The sequence below is a fragment of the Carassius auratus genome, chromosome 32, assembly GCF_003368295.1.
Source record: "Carassius auratus strain Wakin chromosome 32, ASM336829v1, whole genome shotgun sequence".
Classification (NCBI taxonomy): Eukaryota; Metazoa; Chordata; class Actinopteri; order Cypriniformes; family Cyprinidae; genus Carassius; species Carassius auratus.
The window spans coordinates 7078783-7105642 of record NC_039274.1 but is presented as its reverse complement, the minus strand read 5'-3'; the positions used below and the strand labels follow the sequence as shown (position 1 = coordinate 7105642).

Genomic DNA, 26860 nt, shown 5'->3' with positions numbered 1-26860 from the left:
TTTAGTCGCCCTCTACAGAATGATGTTATGCATGTATTTTTATATTAAAAGGATACAGAATAATTATCTCCTAAATGAGCTACTGTTAACTGATGAGAAATATTTTCTTGGTTCTTTCCCAAGCCACAATATTTTCTGAACTAATAGCATGCTTGAAATTTTATGATGCTACATCAGCGATTGGCATTTATCAATGGTGGCAAAACCAGTGAAAAGTCGGGATTGTCTACTTAATGTCATACGTAAGAAATGTTGTTGTTAGAATCATCAGTTTTTTGGTGTAGCAAACATAAACGGCAAAGTGATTCTGAATGTTATGCTGTGAATGTGAAAGGGGTTCAGCTGAATAAGTACACAAACGAGCCATTGAATTATTTAAAGTGAAATTAATTAATCAAATAGTGCACTTTAGTGTAAAACCTCCTTTTTATGAACTATGATATGTTTAGGCTGGCATTTTTTGACTTGCACTAGATACAGAAACAGTAGTCTAAAGTATGTAAGGATCTTTGGCCATTCAGGAATAGATAGTGATGACCTCACGACCTCCACCTCTTACAAGCAGCACTCTCTCTAGCCCTTCAGTTAACACCTCAAGAAACTCCATATCTGAAATCGGAGTTAAAGAAACAGCATGAGAAGAAGCAATATATTTACAGAATAAATAACAGGACATTTTCATGTTGGATGTATCTACATTTGACCAAAAATGAAGCAAACCAGCAAAAGAAAGCTTTAATATAGTAGTTTAAGGTATATAATTCTTTGGGAAGGATACAGTTTTCATCTCCCTCTGGGTTGCGTGGAGGTCCTGGCATGTTGAGCAGCACAAGTCTGGCATCATGCGATCTATTAACAATAACCTCGTTCAGCTTCACGGCTGTGTGCATCCGCCGAACGTTAGACTGGTCACTGTAACAAACACACAGACTTTTGATTTAAACTAAAGTGGATCAATACATTTGGCAAATGTGTGGAATAAAAAAAAAATAATGAAATAAACTAGGACCTTTCAGGATTATAGGTAATACCACACTGAAAGTACACAAGCATGCACACCCACATAGTTTACTTATGTAAAAACAAGACAAATACAACAAGGAAGAAATATCAATGACCCTGTCCTCTTTATGCTAACCATAAAAAACAAATAGGTCTATTATAAAAGCATAAGAAGTAAAACCCACTACTTTGTATCAAATACAGTGATGGCATTCCAGCTCTTGTTCATGCTTGCTTACTCACGGTTTAATGCTAATTAGTTCTCTGAAGTTTTCTGGTGCATTGCTTCGGTTTCGTCTCTCTGCTTCTATTTTTTCACTAGTCCAGGTCATCTGGTTTTTCTCTGGTAATACTTCAATGGTTTCCTCTTCTTCATCTGAGTATAGACTGCCCATTCTTATCAATGAGTGTCTGTCTTTCACTAGCTGGGCCTACAGAGAAGAGTAATGAGACCACACTTAAGACCACACTTCTTACTTTTACAGTCATTAGGACATTAAATGTGTCACTAGCATGGAGCATCAATATGACAGCCCTCATTTTGTGACATGAAATGCTGAATTTCATTATAAAATGTACACTTTATGCATTTTGTAAACAGAAATACATAAGTCAGTATGTTTCCATCATACTTTAACGTCATCACAGTTTGTGTACAAAAATCTAAACCACAAAATGTTGTATTCATTTTGTGAATAATAACACAGAAAAAGGGTTGTTTTGATAAGTAATGCATTTTATCTACAAATTATTCGTTTAATAAATGTAATATGTATTCTGTACACAAAATGAGCGGCCTGGATGAAAAAATACTTGCATATTAACTTTTACAAATAACCGTGTCAACGATCATGCCAGACATTGAGATATGCACTACATCACATTATTCTTCTGGTTCAAAAACAAAAACAAAAAAACGCATAGATTGAAGTGAAAATCAAACATACAAAAAAACTTTACATATTAAAGTATTATTAAAAATACCAAAAGTGCTCAGTACAAAGACAAAATATTTGCAATATCACACCATCATCAGTGTCATAGTAGAATAGAATGGAATAGAATAAAATAGAATATAGTAATGAATGCAGAATATAGTCATAGTTGGCACTGTCCCTATTTGTTAAGCTTTTTTACTTTATTTATGATATTTAGGTCACAAAATGTAGGAAATTGAATTTGAAAAAAAAAAATGTAATGCACAATATTAATTTATGGTTTGGAATTTTTTTGCATGAAATAATACAATGACTACATTTCAGTAGACAAAATTATCTGAAAATACTTAAACAACAAAAAAAAAAAAGAAATAGTGTGCAAGGGTGTATCGCTTGTCATTTCATAATATATTTATGTATATATTTCTGCATTATTGGTAAACAAACAGTGAACACCCTGTAGCTACAGTGTTAGTACAAAAGAGACATATTTCACAAGTGAATGTCACAGTACCTCTCTGTCTCTCTCTGCACAGGACAGCCTCATTTGCTTTAGCATCTGCGACCTCTGCTCCATCATCAGTGTCCGCTCATACGTATATGCTGAGATATCGCTGTCATGCTGCAAATGACAACATTTGACATCATGAAATTATAATGACATAAATACATTATGTGATAGGGTGGGATGTGAAGTATTACTGGTAAAAATAAAGTGTTCTGTATACCATCTCAACCACTTCCACCTCTGCTTCTAATCTGAGCTGGTACAGGAAGGTTGCCAGATCCTTCTTCATCTGAATGCTGTTATCGTCCATTTGAGCCACAGTGAAGATGCGCATCTTACATTTACGCCAGACCTGAAGTACAAGAACCCAAAAAATATATATGTGATGAAAAAATACTGTGCTGATTTATTGGTTGTCAGAAAAAAAAATATATTGCCAGAAAGATCATTCTAATGAATTCCTATGGAGTCTTTTTCTAACATCTAAATGATGTCATTTGTATTTTAAATGATTAACTGTTCACCTTATGTTGTTTGAGAAGGAAAGGCAGAAGCATGAGCATTCCACCATCATGGACAATCCACCACACATCAATATATCCATCAGAAAAGCGCTCATGATTACTGGGATACAGAGCATGTGAGCGGAGTGGAGTGGGAGCGAGCGGAGAGCGTGAGCGGGCGGGTCTTAGACTGAGCGCAGAGAGGCATTTTTAAAAGGATGGAGCGTCGATCTATTTCCCGCTCCAATTTCGCTCTGCTCACCATGAGTCTGAAGCATGCTCAGTCCAGCCTGACCCACAATCCATCTGTCTTTTACTGTCATCAACGGACTATTTTCATTCAAAACTCGGCTCAATAATGGAGTTCAAAAAGTACTTCAAAAAAGAAAACGAGAAATCATACAGGTGTACTATTAAAAAACGAACTAACAGTGACAATGTGGCACAAGAAAACGAATGTGGAGACATTGTTTCAGTAAGTAAAGGTTCCTTTTGGAATCTAAAAAGGCACATTTCCCGAAAGCATGAAAGTGTGCTGCGCGAACACGCTGTGAAGGAAGCCAAAGGTTAGCAAATTGAATACGGTAACTTGTAACAAAGTGTAAATTAAATATAGCGTAATATAAAAAAAAAAAAAATGTGTCATTCAAGAAGGCATAATGGTTCATTTTATTTCATTTGTGTCGTCTGTGAATTTGTATTTAATAGAGCGAGAGGAGGAGCAGCAGCAACAAGAGACAACGGTTAAGGAATTCAAAAGTTTCTTCACTGTACGCAAAGCCCCAACCATAACAAGGGAGAGAAAAAGAGAGCTGGATGTAGCATTTTTTAAAATGATTTACATGGACTATGAACCGCTGAGTATAGGAGAACGCGAAGGGATGCAACACTTCGCCAGCGCAGCTCAACCGGGCTACGCACCCCCATGCTACAACACCGTACGGGACACGCTCATGCCCCATGCTCTGGAAGAGATGGAAGCCAAACTGCGAGACCTACTGCAGAATGGTGATGGGCTCGTTCTGTCAGCGGACATTTGGACCAGTAGAAGAGGGCACAGCTTCCTTGGCATCGTGGCCAGTTTCATTGATGGGACGTTCGGGGGGCACACGGTTTTGTTGGGCTGTGAGCACATACAAGGGCACCACACCGCAGATCGTATTTATCAAAACTATGAAAGTGTACTGAAATATTGGAACGTGCAACGACGTGTGATTCGTGTCGTCACTGACAGTGGCAGCAACATGATCAAGGCGTTTAACCTCCTCCCTGGCACTGAAGAGGAGGCGGAGGATGAAGTGACCGCGGATGCCAGCAGCAGCACTGAACATGAAGAGGAGGATGAGGAACCACCAGCGCCCTCGCAAGTCCATGTGGAAGTGATAACAACTAATGTAGACACTATGATAAATCAGTACTTTACTGTGTCAAATTTACATCTGAGATGCCCCATTCACATGCTTCAGCTGGCCATCAAAGATGCCATTAATGAGCACGATAACATTAATAGGCTGTTAGTGAAAGTCGGCAAGCTGGTGAAAAGTGTACGAAAGAGCACCCTGAACACAGAGGAAACAGACCAATTAGGGGTCCGTCCCGCAAATGCCTGCGCCACTCGATGGAGCAGCCAGCTTCGGATGATTCAGTCGGTCATCCGGCTGTTCCAAAAAGACCCGTTATGGCAAAACAAACTCAAGTCTAATGTTTCTAACATCACCCTGAATCAAGTACGCCAGCTTACGCACCTTGTCAGTGTCCTGACACCTCTGGCAGACCTCACAGAAAAAATGCAGAAAGAGCTGGGGAACCTGGGGATGATCCTGCCTGCTGTCACAGAAATAAAATCCCTGCTCACCGATGACACTCACGCTGCACTTCCAATGGGCATCGCTGCTTTTGCAGAAACATTGGCAAACAACGTGTCAACTCGCTATGGGATATACTATACTGATAAACATCTCATTTTAGCATCAGTGTTAGATCCCCGTTTCAAGACAGAATGGATAATCCGAGATGAGTCTGTATGCAACAAACTCGGGGAGATCCGTGACCTCCTCATAAAAGAAGCGGAGGAAATTAATGCTCCCAGTGGGACACCCGAGACCGACACACCACCCGCCGCTGACCTGAATCCCGAGCCTGAACCAAAAAGAGCTCGTCTCTTCGGGTCATACTTCAACGAGCAGCAACGCATTACCGGAGACGCCAAAGGTGAAGTTGAAAATTACCTCTCATCCCCGAGACAGAACCCGGACGCAGATGTCATTCGATTTTGGAAAGAAAACTCAACATCTTTTCCCCGCCTGTCTAAAGTAGCTCGCATTGTGTTCAGCATCCCAAGCGGGTCTGCGAGCGCAGAGAGAGTTTTCTCTGCTGCTGGCTTGCTCTCAAGAAACCACCGCATGAGTCTGAAGCCTCAGACATTGTCCAAACTTGTGTTCTTGAAGGTGAACTCAAAAGAACTGTAGATAAGGAAAGCAATTCTTTTAGTTTGACAACAAAGCCAATTTAAATTGAAATCCACATGCACTCATGCGCAAAAGTTCAGTTAAGAATTTTGGCCTAATAGTTCATTTTAAAACTTTGATGTAGGCCTATAGCCTGTATATTTTTATTTATATATTTAGGCCCATTAATTCGTTTAATTTTACAGCAGTTTTTTTCTTTTTTTGGTTGAATTGATATAAGCCAATTTAAAATGTAATCCTGCTCGCTGTGAATGTTGCCTAATAGTTAATTTACTTTTAGAAACGTTTATGTATATTTTTGTTTATATAATTTTTATTTGTATTATTAGGCCCATTCATTCGTTTAATTTTACAGCAGTTTTTTTTTTTTTTTGGTACAATTGATATAAGCCAATTTAAATTTTAATTCTGCCGAAAGTTCAGTTATAAGAATGTTGGCCTTATAGTTAATTTACTTTTAAAACGTGTATGTATATTTCTGTTTATATAATTTTTATTTAGGCTATATTATTAAGCCCATTAATTCCTTTAATTTTACAGCAGTTTTTTTTGTACAATTGATATAAACCAATTAAAAATGTAATCCCGCGCGCTGCACAAAAGTTCAGTTATAAGAATGTTGCCTAATAGTTAATTTACTTTTAGAAACGTTTATGTATATTTTTGTTTATATAATTTTTATTTATATTATTAGGCCCATTCATTCGTTTAATTTTACAGCAGTTTTTTTTTTTTTTTTTGGTAGACCTACAATTGATATAAGACAATTTAATATTTAATCCTGCATGCTGCCCAAAAGTTCAGTTATAAGAATGTTGGCTAATAGTTAATTTACTTTTAAAATTATGTATGTTTATGTATATTTTTGTTTATATAATTTGTATTTATATTATGAGGCCCATTTATTCGTTTAATTTTACAGGAATTTTTGTGACTAATTTGTAATTTGAAATAAAACATTTCTATTTGAAAAATGTTGTTGTTGCTCATTAGTTCTTTAGGAGATAGGGCTGTGGTCTAAGCTAAAAGTCAAGATTTTTTTTTCTTTTTTGGAGCAAGTGGTGGGCAATTTGAGTGGAGCGCGAAGCAAACTGAGTTGAGCGCTGAGCGATAATGAGCGGAGCAGCCTGATGTAGCTTTGAGCGGGCGAGCGGAGGGGTGAACAGTTCCGTGAGCGATTAGCGGAGATTCTCACCGCTCAACTCCGCTCACATGCTCTGCTGGGATACAATGACACATTTTTTGGGACCATCAGAGCAAGGTGGGCAGCTGTAGTGCACCGCACTGTATCTGCAAGTGAAATAATATGAAAGAGGAGAAGATTATCGCCAGCCTTTCTATAATTCAAATAAACCTTTCCCAAACTCTTGTTCTTACTAATAAAGGTTTTCCAAGCTCGTGGGTCTTCACTCTGTCTCCAGCCATACGGCCAACCCATAACGACTGTATTATGTTTCATGCCTCCCAGACCACAAGACTGGATGAGGTGCGCGATACCCTCTCTCACTTTGGAGGCGACAACCACTTGACAGAAGCCTTTCACCCGCTCAATCTCCATCATGTTCTTTATTGCCTGGTGGAGGGTAGAAACCTAATTTAGTCTAAATGTTGCCTTTTACTATCTCTCGGCACACTCCAGAGAGACTGACGCAGAGCTGCAAAGACAGTAGACCTAATTTTGTGGCAACTACAAATATTGAATATGGCTGTAAGTTCATTAAGTATAAAGTGACCATCAATGCATTTGCATCCGTAATTTAGGATCGGAGTTACAGTCGTGGTGATGCTGAAAGTGTGTGTACACTAAGTCACGTAACTTCCTCACCTGTTCTGACGCTTGTGTTTCCCCATAGCATTCCAGGAAGTTGCCCTTTATCACTGATCCTACTATGGTTAGACCTTTTCCTGCCTTCAGCTGCGAGGCAAAGGTGAGCATTCTGGGATACTTCACATGCAGGTCCTCATCCAACTTCAGAAGAACCAGCAGTTGTGGCCTATTAACAATTTCATCTTAATGAGACTGTAGTGTAATTATTATTTATATTAAAAAAACATGATATTACAAATAAAATGTGTATAGTATCTAACATAACTGCTTTTCAATATGTATGCATACTCTACTGTTTAAAAGAAATGATTACATTTAGTCAGCACAGACACATTTAATTGACATGACAGGACTTGTTTTTACAAATATATTCAAATAGAAAACAGTTTAATCATGTTTGACAGTATTACTGCTTTTACTGTATTTAAACGATCAAATAAATGTTATGCTCAATCTTGGTGAGTATGAGATACTTCTTTCATAAACATTAGGACATCTTACCAACCCCAAACTTTTGAATGCTGCAATACTCATGTATTAGTGACAGTACAAACACTGTTTGAAGTACGCCTAGAGGAGTATGTTATTCAAACAATATCTTCTGGCTTCTTAAACATTATGGAGTTAAGTGAGGTTAACTAAAGTTCGGGAGCAGGGCCACGCCTCAAACAATCACCTGACTTCCAAACCTCCATATATACCGGGCCACCTCATACCGCTCTGCTATTCTTGTTCTCTCGAACTAGTGGTGGAAATTATGATTCTTTCTAGAGATTCGTTCATTTTCAGTTCGTTCACCAAAATGATTCGTTCAGAATCGTTCAATGATTCGTTCAGTTATCATTTCTTCGTATTACACAAAATATGCCAGCAGATGGCAAAAAACAATGTATTATGTGTTATGTCTTTAGTCAACGAACGTATTCACTTGTTACAAAAACTGATCTGGCTTTATTAAAATGTGTGTATAATTGCATTCAATATATAAAGTCTAATTAAGTTGTTTAGATGAACAAAGCACAAGGTTTTCTTGCCTAATTAGCATTTTAATTGTTTGGTCAGACAGTTTGTATATTATATATTCACATTCATAAATCGGGGATTAAACGTGGAGTTGCTAAATATCAAAACAAGCGTATGTGACCAATGCTGTACCTTTGCATTTTCCGATATTGACATGCTAAATGGCAGACTAACCCGGTTTACTCTCATTCATTACGTTCACGAACGAGATAAGCTATGTAACAGTTAATTTCATTCACTAATGACATGTATCCGTTCATTCAGCTCGTTCACGAATGACATGTGTTTCAGTTCAGTCATTTCATTCATGAACGAGATGTACTAAATCATTCAACTCGTGCAAGAGCGACATGGGTACCAGTTCAGTCATTTCGTTCACGAACGATAAGATCTCTAGACTCATATGAAACTTGTTCATTGAAGGGCGTATTCGTTCACTACATTCAACAAATCGCATAATCTGTCACATCTCATACTCGAAGGCTATTGGCTCAAGGTTGAGTAATTATTTGACAGGTTGAAATCGGTTGAAATGGTTCAGTGAAAAATATCAGCGGATAATATTTTAAGTTAGCATTTATCTTCACTTTTTGATCTAACATCTTTTTATATATTATCTTCAGTGATTTGGATTATATAATGTATTCTACAGTATGTACAGTAGTCATTTATTGTGGAATACACATTGTCTGTGACAAACGAACCTCCAGTTTTTGGTGTGGGGTGGTCCAGCCTCCAGGCGAAGAAGAGAATAACGGGCGGCACTAAGAGACAAGCCGCGGATCCCGTCCCCCCATTCCTTCTCTGCTCTAAAAGCGAAAAAAATATAGCCAGAGATTTGTGAACTAAAGATGGAGAATGCAAATGACTCTTTTGTTGTTTCCCAGTGATTTACTGTATGTTAGTTTTATGGATGTAATTGGAAATCACCTACCCCTGATACTCGATGTACTTGTAGATCATACCAGCAATGCCCATCGCTACAATGGCATAGTACCAAGAGGAGATGAACATAAGCGCTACACACATAGTCATGCCCAGAAAAGACAGAGCCCTGAGAGGGAGAGAACAGAGAGCATTTAATAAAAAAAGACCCATTATTTTACTCTACACCAGCGGTTCTCAATTCCAGTCCTCGCACCCCCTGCTCAGCACATTTTGTATGTCGCTTTTATCGCTTCAGACGTTTGTTCTATTCGAATGTAAGTGCCCTACGAACTGGACATCACAGGATATTCTGCCTTGATTCCGGTTCGAAGTGAATGTACTGTGTATGTTCCATTGAAGGTGCACTGAAGTGTGAGACGTTCATTTAAATTGTATTTATTTACAGAGGTATATGATCATGTCACACTTGTCCATGTGTGAAGATGTTGCGCAGCGCAAATCCGTGAAAGAATGTTCTGAAGTGAGGTAAACTTCAAAAGATTTCTCCCGCTCAGGAAGTAGGGAGCAATAAACACAGTGTAGGCACCATGTCAATGGGAACACAGTTAATGCACGGAGCTCACTTCTAGCAAGCTGATTATCTGAATCAGGTTTGTTAACAGAGAAACATAAGAAAAGGTCATAGAAGGGGGTCACGAGGACTGGAATTGAGAACCACTATTGTTATAGCTCTATTGTTATAGCTTATAACCACACTATTGTTATAGCTCTATTGTTATAGCTTATAACCACACTATTGTTATAGCTCGAATTGTTTTATTGGAAGTAATTTTTACATATCTGCAAGAAGGAAATAGTGGATCGCAAAGGCTGAATGCCAGTCAGATCACCTTTGACCTGAATTCAAATGTGACTACAAAAGAAGTTCTTTGGATTTGCACAAATAAGATAGACCTGGATGTATGCAAACACAATTTTAATGCACACTTACCAGTGGTAGTATCTGAACCGAGGCCTCCAGTTTGGCGTTCTTAAAAGTGTTTGTACTGCACACGCCAAGTTTACAAAAAGATAACACATCAGGAAAAACCTGTAACGTGAACAAACAGATATACATATTACAATAAGTGTCATGTAATACATGCAATGACATTTCAGGTTATTTTTTTTTTTTACATGATTAAGCATCTTTCTTATTAGCTGGTGAAATTAACACGATATTCAATATAAAATGACTTCTTATTAGGGAATTTTGATCATTGAGTTTGTGTGATAATGATGTATCTGTGTGTATATTTATGCTTTGTCCTCACATGGAGAGAATAGGAGCAACCATATCCAGTGACGCAATGAGGATGCCGAGCTCAGCTATGAGTCCCGTCAGCAGCAGGGCCCACGTGGGCTCTCCATTAGCTTTACCATGTCCAAAAACCTGTGCATGTGCAAACACATTGACACACAGGGACAGAAAGCAGCAGCCAGCAGTCATCACATATTTGCATTTTAGGAAAAACATTTTTCATATGCAAATCCTTTCTTTATTTCTTTTGTGGTTTGGCATTTCAGAAAAGGAAGCAAATATAATTCAGGAACTGCATTTTCATGTTCCTGAAATTCTTTTTAACTTCATCAGTCATGTTTTAAGGTTTAAAACACAGTAGATCTACAACACATTATGAACCACAGATAAAAGCTCAGCTTGCTTATATTTTATACTGTGCACTCAAACTGGTATTGTAATGAAGAAAAGCAGCAAGGTAAAAAAAGATGTGTGTTTTTTTTCTGATCATATATCAGGAGATCTCTTACTCTAAGAAAAGGAATGATGTTATCTTTAGCAATGGCTTGCAGGAGGCGAGGAGCTCCTGTCAGGGACTGAAGTCCTGCACCCACTGTGGAGAAGAAGGAGCCAATCACAATGACCCAGGGAGAGGGCCAAGACAATGTGCCAACCACCAAGTTTTTATTGACAGCATCTCCAAATCTAAAAGGTGTACGCAAGAACACATGAGGCACAACATGCTTGTTTCCATGAAAAATTCTGTATTTGCAATCTCTACATTACTTACTTATCTCTCAGCACCACACCCTCAATGCAGGCCCCAAACAGAACCACAGAGCTGAAGTCTATCAATGGAGTCAAGGTCTCCTATGGAATTTTGAATGCTAAATAAAACTACTCAAAAAAAAAATAACATACTGTCAATATGAGTAATAGCTAAATTCTTGTTTTAAACATACTGTAATATATCAGTACTACCAACAGCAAAAAGGATACAGACAAGAGAGGTAGTTGTTATAGCCAGGATCGTCCCTATTGGTATAGACTTCTGTGCATCTCTCAGATCTCCAGATCGGTTTGATCCTGCCATTATGCCTGTCCCAGAGATGCAGACAAAAACACTAAATTTCAAGTCATTTTTTCCTCACATAGTACTTAGAAAATACAAATAAAATAAAGTGTACATTCAGCTGACATTATCTCACTTATTACACACATCATTCTGGCTGCCGTGATTTTGCCAAGTAAGACATGTTCAAAGGATCAACATCTTTTGTTAATCCTGGATCAACATTACTGTCCAAAAATATAGACTAAACTCAGTCTCTACCCCTAACCCTACCCATAGCTGATTAACAAGGGTGTTGAAGCACCTAACCCTGATCATAAGCCTAAAACAGATATTTCCTGAAAAGTTATACCTTAATTCTGATTGGTTAATTGGAATGTTGTTCCAGGATCAACAAGGATGTTGATCCAGGAACATGTTGTATTTGGTGAAATCACGGTCACCGGCGCTACCACACTAAGGTCTATAGCTGTTTTGCATCAACTGCACCTTAACAGATTGCCAAGATTTTGTTACTTGCAGTTCAAGGAGCAATTGAAAAGAGCTACATTCTCCTTCCAATGGCTTGTGCTTACTTTCTTTCAATTTTTTTTTTTTTTTTTCATTTTCAGACATGAATTTTACCTGTGGCAGAAGGGAAAAAGATCCCAACCAAGAGGGTGAAGGATGTGGCGATGTCAGCGGACACATAGAAGCCAAAGGTCTCCATGGAGCCATGGACATCAACAGAAGGCAGACTTGGCTTTTCCAGAATCTGTCCTTTCTCCATGTAATCCCCCCACAAGTTTTCTGCACATACACACATACAAAAAGCAGTCCTAATGAAAATGTGCAAAGCCACATATAATACATGTTAAATAGCAAGTGTCCACAAAAAAGAGAGCCTTTAAATATATCTAGTAATTTTCTAATCTGTAATCTTTTCTTTCCTTTTTGACCTAGATGACATGCCATGGACCAGACCCGTGTCTCCCTACCTTTAATGATCCCACTGGCCAGCCCAGGAATGCCCTGGATCTCTGTAACATTGTTCTGGAGGAAGTACTCGTCACAGTGAGCACTGCTGGAATTCTCAGAGCTGCAGAAGTTCTTCCACAGTTGGCTGGGAACCGTGTCATTACCAACAACTACTGTCTTCCCACAGACATCAAACAAATCACGAGCCAATGTCCGGTTTCCTAACATGCAGATCCTACGCAGTTTAAATGAGAGAGAATAAAAACTACAAGTTCTTATTTACTTATTTGTATTGAATTATATTTTTATTCTGCATCAAAAGAAAACTGTGTAAAATAATTAAAATATAAGAAGTTTTCAATCCAAAAATAATGAAAAATTAAGCTATAAATAGACTTTATTCTTTCAACATAGGCCTGTTATGTATATTATTTCCAATAATCCAGATACAGTATAACATTTTATGTATTGTTTTGATTAGCAACATATTAGGACTCACGGAAACTCAGGAGGGTGGAAGATGGATTTGACAGCTCCGGCATAGATGGAAACAATGGAGATTATGACACAGGCCAGGAAAAGAGAGGCGAGTTTGTTGACATACTTGACCCCCACAAAGACAACCACAGCCATAAGGCTCAAACATATTGTGCCGTACACCCGCATGTTATTCAGCATCGCACCACTCCCTGCATGAATATCTGCGGGATGGAATATGGCAGCCTGAGGAATCAGATATTTCTGTAGACAATAAGAGTTGATGAATGATTATTTTCAGTGCTGGATCATTTCGGGGTTTGGATCATTGTGTGTATGTTGTCATAATAATGAGACTGACCAGAAATATTTCAATTGCTCCCAGTATGTACATGGCAGCAGCAAAGGTTGTGCCCAAATAAAAACAGAGACCAACTGCACCACCAAACTCAGGGCCCAGAGACCGAGATATCATGAAATAGGCCCCACCAGCTGACAAAAAAAACAAAAAGGTAACTAAATACATTTTGGAAAATAACAACAGCTATTATCAACCTTGTCATAATCATAATCCAACATTAAGTGGATTATGTACTTCAGTACGTATATTTCTTTTTAATGTACAATATTAGCTGTAGGAAGATAATTATTAACAGTTTTCTTTATGATGTACTGTTTTTATGAAATGTTATTATATATATATATACAATATATAATAGAGTAGAAACATTTAAAATTACCTGGAACTACACCGTTGGTGGCTATGGCACTCATCGAGATTGCTGTTAACATCGTCTGTTAAAATAAATACATAGACCAAACATTTTACTTATATTTATTTTTAATAACAGCTACATTTGAGGGTTAGCCAATAATAGTAGCAACGTAATCTAATAAATTAAAATGATTAATTTAATATATGTTTTCCAGGCTAATGCATAACAGCTTATAAATATTTTCCTCCATGTGTCTAAATGTAGCATGCAAGCTTGCTATTTAAGTTAATATAAAGCTTGCATGTTTCAAAATGCTACTTATCAGACACACTGTCTGAGAAAAGCACACAAATAATAAAAGACTGTACACAACCTTTGTGACACTGCTGTCCGAGGGAAGTTACCAGAGAATTCACTCGTTCACAACATGACTTAAGAACACTTTTTATCTACAGAGCATCAGGCTAGTGAACAGTTATTAGCTTTTTTTTTTTTATCATCTTAGCACTCTGCCAACTGCTGATGAATGGTCAGTGTTAACCTTTATTTACTGGCTTACTATTTTTATTTCTCCATATCATATTTTACCTTATTTCATATTCCCATGCATTGGTGCCATGCACTCATTTTATTTTATTGTTATTTTTTATTATTTAAATATTCCTTTTTATTTGAAATATTCCCAGATATGTTAACTACATCATTAAATATCCTGATTCTCAAATATTTATACACTGTAAGTAAATGCATTTTGCATGTTTATAGAGGATAATTGTTAGTTGATCTATAATGGGCTAAGTATTATATATATGCATAAAAACCCGTATCTTTACTCAAGTACCAAATATGGGTGACATGGTATTTTTAATATGACTGACTTTGTATTTAATCTGAATTTAATAAAAAACATTGTAATTTACTAATTATAACACTTTCATTGTACAGAAAGAAAGCACAGAACATTTACATTATCATAGAACATTTTAAGCACTCTCAAAAACTCATAAAAACAGCAGCTGTTTACACTGTGAAATGAATATCCTACTTTGCACGCACATCTGCACTTTTTGGTTTCTGAATTTTCAGAGAACCTGATCATGTGTTTGACAGGGTGTGTCTGCAACAACTCACACAGGAACAGCACATGAGAACGATGAGGAAGGATTGGACGACACCTGCTGTTCCTACTATCCAGGTGAGACGCAGAAAGAGAATCACACCAAAGATGTTCTGCAGACACGGCAGATACACTCCCATCAGTGTGCCCATATTTGGAGACTACAGAGAACAAAGTAGAAAAGAGAAAAGTCTTTCAGAGCAACATTGTTGCGGATGTTTTGGTTACAGTGAATAAAATGTTGCCTTTTTTGATTATAGTGAAAATAACACTTTGTAACCTTGGGCACTTGTCTTCTGGATGCATCGGCACTTTCTGCCTCTTCATGTTCTTTGGCTCCCTGAGTAACATTTGTGTAACTGACCAGCCGACTGAGAAGAAATGAGACCTTCGGCCGGCTATCCAGCTCTTCCTATGGAAAGATACACTTCAGTAACAAACATATTAAAACATATAGCAGAATTCTACACAACATAACATGAAAACATTCTCATTTATTATAATATATTATAGATTATGTATTTAGTGGGCAATGTTACGAAGAGAAGGAAATACAAATTGAAAATGAACCTCAAACAGGGCCAAGTTTTTGTCGTAGTAGTCATTCCCCTTAGATGCTGAGTCAGAAGTGCCGAGGAAAGGACTGTCTTCTTTATGATTTCCATGACCTGGAGGGACGGTTGGTATTTAAACTTTATTTACTGGATTTAACAGACATATACATCATTGATATGTAGTGGTTGCACGTGGTTTAGATTTTAAATTTATTAATTAATGAAGCCTTTACCAACAGATTATCATCTCCAATTTTATGTAATTGACTTTTATTTTCCTTTGTTATTTTACCTATTATTATTATTATTATTATTATTATTATTATTATTATTATTTATAATTATTTTTGTATATTTATTATTATATCTATATATTTTATATATGTTCTATATATTTTTCCATTTCTTGTATTATCACACAAATATAATTAATTTTATCTAGATTGGTCTAATATTTACTGCCATTCAGCTGATGATGGGATTTTTCTTTACCAGAGAGAAAAAGAAAGACAATTTTTTTCTCAGAAAAACTGTAAGCTTTGCCCACATTCAGTGATGTAATTTCCTGTGATCAATGTCCTGCTCTTTACACTCTCACATTGTGTAATTGTGCAAGAACTGAATCAAGTGTCATTTACTTTATTTTGAAAAATATGATCCTCCTCAGATATGTAAATAAAAAGTGAAACAAATAAATGCTAAAGCTCAATTTGTATTCCTTTATAATTATTTAATGTAATAAAAAGTAATACTTGCTGCTCAAGTATGTTGGAACCCTTTTCTAGCATTGGCACTAAGCATTAAACACATCTTGTATTCATGCTTCTGATTTATTTATTTTTAGTCATTATTATTCCCTTTAATCAGGTCACTGAATCTGAACACTAAATCGGTTTGATTGTTTTGTGCCCTCACTCTCTGCTCTCACAACAAATGTCAATACAAACACTGCTAAAGCAAGGCTCCCGAATACAGTGCCGGAGTTAATTACGCATGGTGTGATAGATACCAGTTTGTCTCGTTCATCAGAAATATGCAGTTTGTGGTTTATATCTGCTTCTTACTTTGAAATATTTAGAGAGTATGACACCTCCACTGAATACACAAGTCTATCCAATTGTTCAGATTTATTTATTTATTTTTTTGATTTACAGAGGGTAGAAGTTAGACATCAGAAATTTAAAAGACCAAATCCGAGCTGATATTTCAGAAAGAGACATTGGAATATGTTCCGTACAATATTAGTTTATGTCACAGACTTCAATTTGCAATTAATAAGTTCATAAACTCAAAAATAATGTGACCATATAACCTATCCTTGCTCACAAATACAAAATATAAAAGGATAATAACTGGTCTGATGTCAAGATTAAATTGAAATCTCTGCCCTTGTAGTTTGCTTGGTATAGGTCTCACTCACCTGCGTCCAGAGTTAATTTGCCATTATAGGTAGAGTTTGCATGAGCATTGTTGTGGATCAGCATGTTTGTCTATGTACAGCAAGGCAGACAGCACTCTGAGCTGTGCTCATAGTCTATATCCAGGTCAATGTGAACTATTAACTGTTACTGAGAGAGCAAAGGGGATCAGAATTTACACACACACACAAACCCATGCCAATGGTACATTTGCTAAAATATGGATGCACACAACATTTACACCCACACTGACCCTCTAGTTCACACAGTATCAACTGATACATCAGAAACCCTGCAACAGATTTAATATGAGAGCAGAAGCACACCAAGTATTTAGAGTGATGAACACACACACACACACACTCAAAATCCCAACAAAGTCCCTCCAAAAATGTTGAATCCAGACTGTTAACACATTTTAAACACTCGTTTCATAAAATGCCTAATAAAGCAGAAAATGGAATAGCCATTGTCCAGTGGAGTATTACTATTATGTTCTTTATTATCTGAGCTGATATTACACATCTGGGATCCAAATGAATCCCTGGGATCCAGGGGTGTCACTATCCGGGGGAAAAGGGGATAGAGTGCATAGGGCCCAGAGGTTGAGAGGGTTCCAGAAGAGGCCCCAGGACAACATCAGTGCAATGGCCCAGAATCCCTAGAAATGCCACTGCCAAAATGAATAATTCAATAAACTATTTATTTGATCACTGATCAAATTAGTAAATTTGTGACACTTAACATGTTCCCTGCTTTGATAATAGACATGCCAAATACTATGAAATCCTGAATTTACAATTGTACTAAAATTCTTTCAATCAATCAACAACCAATCAATCAATACTATTACATTACTTAGGCAACCAAGAAAAAAAAGTCAAATGCTGCCATCTAGCGTTATACGTAGACAAATACATCTTCCCTTAATCTGTGAGATAAAACGTAGATAGTTTTTGAACACTCCAAAGATGTTAACAGTATACTGAGCAAAACAAGTTTAAAAGGAACTGTTATTTATACCAGATATGTTTACTGGATTGTTTCCACACAAAGCCTAACAGAAATGATCTGACAGGGTCCGGGAAGCGAATGCTTTACCGTGGGTGGCAGGTCCGGACACGTTAACAGGATTGTACCAAAAGCTGCAGATCAAAGCCAAAACTACTAACCTCACACATGTGGTGTTTAGAGTGCCTTTGCATCAGTGGCGTAGCCAGGGGAGGGGCCATGGGGGCACTGGCCCCTCCTGAAAACTGATTGGCCCCCCAGTGTGCCCCCACCCTACTACTTGTCTGTCACTCACAAATTCAAAGTATAATCTTTCAGTTTAGTAAATAACTCATGATTGCGTCGCGATGCTTCTCAACGAGGACCAAGAATAGCGAGCTGCTGTTTTCCAACGAAAAAAGCACCTATTTTAAATAGCTTATGTTTTTCGATTAGCGAGTTGTTGCAGTGCAAGAAGTGTTTGGGACTAACGTTAACGACTTTCGGTGTTAGACAGACCAGGTTCGATGACGATGTTATTTCCTAGAGCAGACCAAGATGCTAATCATTATATTTACTATGCTCCTCTGATGCTGAATGTAAAAGGGGTTTACTGCGTTACGATTTACTTTTTTTTTTCGGCCGAACGCGCCGATATAGGCAACAACGCAATTTAAAGCAATGGTTTAAAAAAAAAAAAACTATAATAGCAATTCTAATAAAGTCATTATTGAATCATGCAGTCGATTAGCGACTTTTTTCACTCAAGTGAGGTGACGAAACAAATCGTGTAATGTTTATCTAACGCTCCACACGTGAGACTTTTTTTTTAAAGTCTATATGGGTGAGACACATGCAAAAACATCGTTTTTTTTACTGGTCAATTTTGAGATTTGGGGCTGTTTGTCTTCAGTAACATGTCTTCTTTCAGACTTGTGGTGAAAAAAAAGTCAAAAATACACATATAGGACTTTATTTTTCTACACCTTTAGTCTATTTGCGTCTGTAGATTCCTAATAAATTCAGTTGCCGTTCTAAATCACCATGGTGCTCCGCGATTGCTGTCTGCACCCTGGAAAGCCCTCTCTCTAGCTCTCTCTCCCTCCCTTCACAGAAGTTATTGACAAAACGTCATTTGATGACACCCAGAAACATTCTCAAAAAAAAATCATACATAATTATTTAATGCATGATTAAATCGCAAAATAAATAACTAATACTAAAATAACACTGGACTAATTAAGCTATTCTAAACTGTTTTATAGGATCCACATATTTTACATGTTAAATTAAAGCTACCTTTTTGAACAAGTAGCTTTCTAACAAAGTATGGATATATGATATTTTTAAATCAATATGCTCAAGATTAATTAGCCTTGACATAAGTTGATTTTGTTTATTCATCAATGCAAATTTACTGCAACTAATGCTATGCAAATTGAATTTGACGTGGATAATAAACAAAAACATACAATGAAATTATATTAAATTTATATTAGTTATATTAATTAATTAATTGTGTATTTATTTCTATGAATTATTAATGTTATTCTGCATTTATATAAATAAGGCTATTATATATATATATTATATAAGGCTATTATAAATAAATTATATTATTATTATTATTTGTTAGTTGTACACTATTCATACATTAGATTATTTTATTTATTACAGTTTTTCTTTCACTTTTGTAAAGTGAAAAGTTAATACAAATTGTATTTGATTTTTTTTTTTTTTTAATTTAGAGCAGTGAATAACTGCTATTAAAATATAATAGGGTATCACTGTTTATTACTGATTTTAAAGGTTACTGAACTCTTGAAATGATTTGGATATACAGTTCAAACAACACAAGATTGGCCCCTCTGTATTAATCGTGGCACCTCTTGTGCCCTCCAGTTGAAAAAATCCTAGAATCGCCCCTGCTTTGCATGCTTACAACAGCAACAATTATCCAATCTAGTGGACTAGAACGTATTTTTAGATAATACACAAATCTTAAAAAAAAAAAGTGACTGACACAAGCTGTTATAGCACAGTACAAGGGAAGACTCGGGCACATTTGCTTAACAGCTGCAGAAAACAGCTCTTTTCAAACATCTGCTAATTATTGCTCAAACAATAGCCCAAAGGTAGACCAGCTTTTGTGCATTTAGCGCATACCTGAAAAGTGGAATAGGCTACAGTGCTGAAGAGACAAAAACATGTTGTGTTGGAAAATGCAAATGCTGATTAACGAAGAAATAAGCTAGTAAGAAGGTTGTGTGACATTTGCCAAATATCCCATTTATTCAACATTTCAAGTCTTCATATTGAGTGAAAGTCATGCTGTATAGGCGGATTTAGCACTTTCTAGCAATCTTTTGTGTTACGAAGGGCGTACTTTGCTTGCTTGATGTGAATTTAATAATATCCAGTGTGTAAGCATTGCTAACAGCAGGTGTGTGTTCACTCATGTGTGCTTCTGTCTGTGATGATTTGTATTAGTGTTTTGAATTTTGAGAATAACCATTGTGCTCATTAAGTTCTTAACTGCATAACCCACTCTGTTCGTCCGGCAAAGACAACTCTCCTGATCCTTTATTACAACTTCAGCAGCTCCAGTGAGTATTTTAAGAACAGTCATGTTAACATTATTAATTTAATGCAAGATATAATATACATGGGAAATTAGTGACTTTTACATTGTATTAATGCTTGCCATTTATGCAGGTTTCATTTTAGCCACGTCAATACCTTTTTTTAATTTCTTTGTGATTCTTTAATTCAATAAAGCAGTACAGGGGTAGCAACAGACAATTTTACAATCTAACAAAAAAAAAAAAAAACAGCCTTATTCAATCATTATTCAATCATTCTGTTGTACATTCACAAGTCACTAGTTTAAGGAGGCTATGAATCCAAATGTTTTTGCACACATATGCGGAGTATACCAATTTTGTATTATTGTCTTCTTTGCAGCTGTAAAACCAGCAATCAACATTCTCTTCTTTAATGAACTTGCACAGGAATCAGAATCATCATTGAGAAGACATGGACAAGTGATCAAGTTGTAGTAAAAAGGATCAAACATGATGTGGCGAGTGGGGCGGGGCTGAGAGCCGTGGGAATGGGGCGTGGCCGGTGGATTGATTTGGAAATGAGCGACACCTGCTCCACTCACCAGTCTCGAGGCCCACAGTGGAGATGGAAGGATATAAAAGAGGAGCGACGACAGTGACGGACGAGAGAGGACCAGGCCTGGATTTTAGTTTGTGTTTTGGTTTTGTTTGTGCGCGGCAGTCGTCCGTGAGGGGCTACCGCGCTGTTTTGTCTTTATTTTGATTATAAAAGTGTAATTTGACTGTCCGCCGGTTCCCGCCTCCTTCTTCCCGATAATTATGGAGTTTTTATTGTTACACATGAGTCCATAGGTTGACAGCAATTGGACATTCCCAAAACATGTGGAGAAAAGTATCTGTTGACACCATGTTACAGATATAGCAGTTATAGGTGAATTGCAGTTTCATTTTAAACATCTTATAAGGAGTTACGTATGCACTATGGATGACTTTGAAATGGAAAAAACGATGAGCCAAGTTTTTAGAAGTTAAGATTAGATTAGACCACACACTCTCCCAGTCCACCGATAAGTCCTTGGTTATCATATAAGTCAGCACAAGTGTTTATGCCCAATGTAGACCAAAAGAGCTTGGAATTTTTTGGACATTCCATTTCCAAAATTTAAAGCTGCAGTAGGGAACTTTAGACGCTCTAGCGGTTAATAAACAGAACTGCTTGCGTCTTGCGGAAGAACATCGTAGCCGGAACTACTTCTCTCTGTTTATGTCTATGAAGAATCACAAAGGTACTGGGTTACTCCGCCGCGGTACCCCCGAAGCAATCTAAAATAGTCTGAATATAAACACTTATTATAGGTGCACCCTAGTGATTCAGGACAAGCCAAAAACACGGTTTGGAAAATGGATTCATGGTGTACTCGCTTAATATGTTCATTTTTCTACATTTTGAACACAAACAAAGTTACAGACCGCAGCCCTGATTGGTTGTTTTTTACCGGGAGCGCATGACTTTCTGCAAATGGCAATAGGACCACTGGGAGGAGCCAGAGGAGCTTGATTTTTTTCACAGATTATCTGTCTCATATTCTACTGTCAGGACATAATGACAGGTTTAATAAATATATAAAAAATATTTTTTACAGAAGTTCCCTACAGCACCTTTAAGTTGTGCCATAAGGGTGTGTTATTACAAAATTTGAAAGGTTCCACCTTTTTCCATACCTTAATAGAATTGGCCATACGGGCCAAATTTATATTTATAATTTTTATTTCCTGTGCCAGCAAATAAAATATATTGGAGCCTATGTGGTTTAATCTTGTCAGCTTCGATTACTCTCCATGAAACTTTTGACTGAGGATCAATCCAAATATGAAGAGCTTTAATTTGTGGAACCTTTGATTGTAGAAGTAATTAATATTCCTCTTTTAAGGAGGACCATCATGTAGCATATTGATCAGAAAGTTTTTGTTTTTGTAAGTTTAGTAATAATTGGATCTTATTTTCTAATTGTGTAAATTGCCTGTTTTTCATTTTAATATATTTTCAACAGTTTAAAGATAATGCTATTTACAAAACCAAACTTTTACCAGAGTGTTTTAGCATTTACAAACAAAAAGGGCCTGTTTAACAGGTTTTTTTAATTTTTTGTATATATATATTTTATGAGAAGAGAAGTTTGTTACACAATAGCCCATTACTGGTAATATGCTTTCAGAATTAGATGAGTACAGCTGAGTGAGTCTGTGGAATTGGACCCTGCTGGGAGAGCAGAATAAATGAAAGCTTTGATCTGTGTTAACAAGGGAGAAGAAGCTGTACTCTGCTGAAGTTATAATCATTTAAAACATTAGCAAAAGAATATATACTCAAAACTCCATGAAAACAACAGCGTGAAAAAAGTCAATGATGCCAATAATGCAGTGCCTTATTAATGTATTTATTTATTTATTTGAATATACTTTAAATTATAAGTCAAATCAACAACAGGCTTACACTGAAAAGTCTAATTTGTGCTTTTCCCAGCATGTACTGTGGTATTAAAAGTTAAAGGGTTACTCCACCCCAAAATTAAAATTTTCACATTAATCACTTACCCCAATGTCATTCCAAACCCATAAAAGCTTTGTTTGTCTTCGGAACACAATTTAAGATATCTTGGACGAAAACAGGGAAGCTTGAGACTGTCCTATAGACTGCCAAATAAATAACAGTGTCAAGGTCCAGGAAAGTATGAAAAATATCGTCAGAATAGTTCATCTGCCATCATTGATTCAACTGTAGTGTTATGAAGCAACGAGAATACTTTTTGTACACAAAGAAAACAAAAGTAACAACTTTATTCAACAATTCCTCTCCTCTCAGGGACAGTCTCAACCCTACCGGTTTTTATCCAAAATATCTTAAAACGTGTTCTGAAGATGGATTAAGCTTTTACGGGTTTGAAATGATATAGGGGTAAATGACAAAATTTTCATTTTGAGATGGAGTATCCCTTTAATATTAGTCTATTGCATTGTTTTTTCCCTTTGCAAGTTTTATTTACATTGTTGAATTTGTTATCTTGTTTAGTAACCTGTTATCATGTGATGTCAGGATGAATTTGTTTCTCTAATGAAAATGTATTTGATAATTACCCTTGTTATGATTCATGTAACTACAGTGGAGGTGTGTGTGTGTGTGTGTGTGTGTGTGTGGTGATGACTGTTTACGTGATGCAGTCATTATTTTCAGATAACAACCACTTTTCTCTCCACAATTTGTAGGTATATATTTGTAAACATGAGATGAAGCAGATAATATGCATAAAGGTAACAATTTCTGTGCAAGTCTTTTGTAAGTTCATACAGCTTACAACATCAAACATATAAGTTATTTTATCTAAACATATAAAGTATTATAAATTATAAATGTCTGTCACCTCTGATCAATGCATCTTTGCTGAATAAATTTTTTTCTTTTAAAAATCATACTGATCCCAAATTTTTCAATGTTAGTGTAATTGGTACCATGTTGGCAGATTTTGAGAGCTTGATTTGCCCCCATTCAGCACAAGAGCTTTAGATGACGCGTCAGTAGGCTCCAAAGTAGATTGAATACTGCCTTTATACTGTACCTATTTATGAGCTCTGATTCTGATCATGATATGTCTGCAAAACAATTTCCTATGAGATTATTAAGAGAAAAGTCAATTTAAGACATTCTGTGCCTGTCTGTCTTTCAACAAAAACCAATACAGGCCCTGTCAGTGGAAGAGGATCTTCTGTAACCTTGAGAAGCCAGAGACATTCTTGATGTTAAGAGCTGACAGACAGCTCCCACTCGAAAATAGCATTATGTTGCTTTCCCGTGCCAAATAACTCCTTCAGGTAATAAAGAGGATGACCTCCCTGGTCATTAGTTGAGGTAACATACTGGATCATACAACTCATAAAACCATAACAAAAACCTGATCAAGATATGTTAGAAAATAGTTTGTCAGAAAACCAGCTGGGATTACATCTTATGTGTAAGAATACAGTTATCTCTCCTAACTTATTCTAATGGTCTCTGACAGCTTATTGGGGACACTGAATAGGACTTTACATTATTTATTTCATATATGTGGAAAAAGTCTCACTTTATCTACCTTCCTTCCTCTCTTCAGATATTTTCCTGTAAGTAACGTTGAATTAAGTCATGACGTGGTTCAAGGATTTTACTGAGAGCTGATGCTTTTTCATTACAGGCCTGTTTCAGCACAATGACCGCAGTGTGTAGTCCTGCTCTAAACATCCCTGAGCTGACACGCTAAAAAACAAAGTTAGCAGTGTGAACACCATCCGTCTGCTCTGCCCCTCCTAAAGTTAAATGATCCACCAGTGTGACTGCAACATAAGACCACTCTTCTGCATCAGCCTACACCCTTGCTTATCAAACAAACTCATTTGGTACAAAGATATCTACAACCTCAATGACCAAAAATGATTTTTACACAGCCTATAGGCAAAAACATGACAAGACTGGCTCCAGCAACACTCTCTTGACCTCACTAACAGTAACCAATTAATATACAGTACATTAGCTAGACCTATATACCGTATTTGCATGTGTTGTGCATGGTGTGCATTTCCCATTTTCAAAAGCCTTAGTCCCACATTTACACCCTTTTACTCCACCACACAAAGGGTAAAAAGACAGTTGTGTCTCACTCTCCACAGACCTGGTGGTCTCTCCGTATGCCGTATAAACAGATGCTGATGTCTCTTATTCCTGCCTTTGGGCAGCACATGTCTCTATCATAGAGTTTGTTTCTCTCTTTTAAAATGTGCTAGAGAAAGGAACAAAATGGAGGAACGCAATGCCAGTTAAACCCTCAGCTGCTGTCTTGGCACAAAGAGAGAAGGCTCCATCTTTTGTGTCTATGAATACTTGAGGCCTGTCCTTTTATAACAGACCTCCAGTCCCACTGCTGCTTTAGATCTTGATTGTTTTCCTTTGACACCAGTGTAGTGTCTGGCATATCAGCAGTGTGCCAAGTGTCCCGGTTTGAATTACTCTTAAATCCTTCCCCTTATATTATATATATTTCATTTTATGATGATACATCTTTGACAACTTGATAAAGCTCCTTCAGATTTTCCCAAAAACTGGGATATAAGTGGTCAGTGGGTTCTGTGATGTTAGTGACTGAACAATTGCCATGGTTACTGTATTGCTGATAGCTTGATAATGTGTGTCAAGAATACTAGAGTTAAATCAAACTTTTAAACTCAATGTACTTTTAAACTCAGCTCTTGAGGTAACCCAAGTCTTATGACTAGAGGACTGGTTTTTACAAAGTGATGAATAAAAAAAAACTATCAACAAACTTACCATCTGAGCTAACTGTGTCTCCATGTCCAGGGTATCCTCCCTGTCCTGTGTCTCTGTAATCCACCCAGTTTATTCCCTCTAGACTATCATAGTTGGACAGAGAGTTATCCTGCACTGGTACCACGGTGAAATGGGGCATGTTTTCATTCGTTTATCATGAGTATCTGTCTCTCCGTTTTTCTTCTTTTGGCAGATAGCACGTTCCCAGCTGAACTCTCCCTGAAATCTCCAACACATTCCTATAGTCTTCCCTCACTTCCTCTCAACCCATTTGCATAGTCCCCTCCTCCTGTTCGGACAAACAGACACTTTAGCCTGTCTCACAGTTTCTCCTTGCTCTTTCAGTCTCAAACTCATGTTTCCCGGCTTAAAACATGAATCACAATTTTGACGAGGAAAAGAACCGTTATTTGTAATCGTTTCATTTTTCAGCTGTTAAAACCCATATCTATTACAGTCTTTGTATATAGATTATTCACTAAGACTATTGTACCATTAATAGGCTCAAATATACAGTGTCTCTCAGAGTTTTCAGCTTTACAGGGAAAAGCTTTTTTTGGATTTTGTCTGCAAGGAAATGGTAAATACTGTACCTTGGTAAGACATGAGTGTACACATAGCAGTCTGTTCCAAAAAGTTAATAGGTAACAGCTCAGTCACACACATTCACAGAAGAGTAATAGTTTTCAACTTGACCAAATATATATGGGTGCGCACCAGAATGTAGACATCATACTGTGGACATTATCAGCATATCTACTGCTAACTAGAGTCTGTAACTTTGTGATTGTCTTTTCTTGCAAGATTTTTGTCTTAAAGTGATACACTTTAAGTGAAGGGAGTTGGTGTCTGTCAGTTTAAATATTTATTTTCAAGGAACTGCAAGCAACAAGACCACAAATGATGTGGGATCGTTGTAGTAGTCTGTAATTAAGGTTTCCATTTTTGGTTGCCTAAAGCCATGTCCTTCTGCATTTGCATTTTCTGTTTACAGTCTTCAAACACTTATACACTTATGTGTATTCTACATTTCAATGTTACACTACCGTTCGAAGCTTGTGATCGATAATTATAATTTTTTTTTTATGCTCACCAAGGCTTCATTTATTTGAAAAAAAAATATAATAATAATAAAACATTTTTTGAAATATTGCAATTTCTAAATAATTGCTGTGGACCTCTTTGCATTTTGTATTTGTACAATA

General features: G+C 36.8%; 1 protein-coding gene across 1 annotated transcript; it reads right to left on the bottom strand.

Moving 5' to 3' along the window:
- Positions 1-347: 347 nt before the first annotated feature.
- On the bottom strand, positions 348-25910 carry LOC113051476 (solute carrier family 12 member 4-like). The gene is made up of 25 exons (XM_026215248.1): positions 25656-25910; positions 15347-15444; positions 15057-15188; positions 14791-14937; positions 13684-13738; positions 13305-13435; positions 12966-13207; positions 12487-12701; positions 12134-12298; positions 11437-11535; positions 11228-11285; positions 10968-11142; positions 10472-10590; positions 10150-10248; positions 9205-9324; positions 8975-9079; positions 7245-7413; positions 6797-6992; positions 6650-6709; positions 2973-3082; positions 2669-2800; positions 2455-2562; positions 1246-1433; positions 779-912; positions 348-609 (listed from the first exon to the last, which is right to left on the bottom strand). Exons 1-25 carry the CDS (start codon positions 25792-25794, stop codon positions 518-520), a joined length of 3288 nt encoding a protein of 1095 aa, XP_026071033.1. The 5' UTR covers positions 25795-25910; the 3' UTR covers positions 348-517.
- Between the last annotated feature and the right edge of the window lie 950 nt (positions 25911-26860).

What these genes read in the sequence shown, in the direction of transcription:
- LOC113051476 (XM_026215248.1), bottom strand. Translation starts at nt 25,794, where the DNA reads ATGCCCCATTTCACCGTGGTACCAGTGCAGGATAACTCTCTGTCCAAC. An exon ending in GAGCAATTGAAATATTTCTG is followed by an intron (nt 13,208 to 13,304) that starts GTCAGTCTCATT and finishes TATTGTCTACAG; the next exon opens with AAATATCTGATTCCTCAGGC. An exon ending in CCCCACACCAAAAACTGGAG is followed by an intron (nt 7,414 to 8,974) that starts GTTCGTTTGTCA and finishes AATTGTTAATAG; the next exon opens with GCCACAACTGCTGGTTCTTC.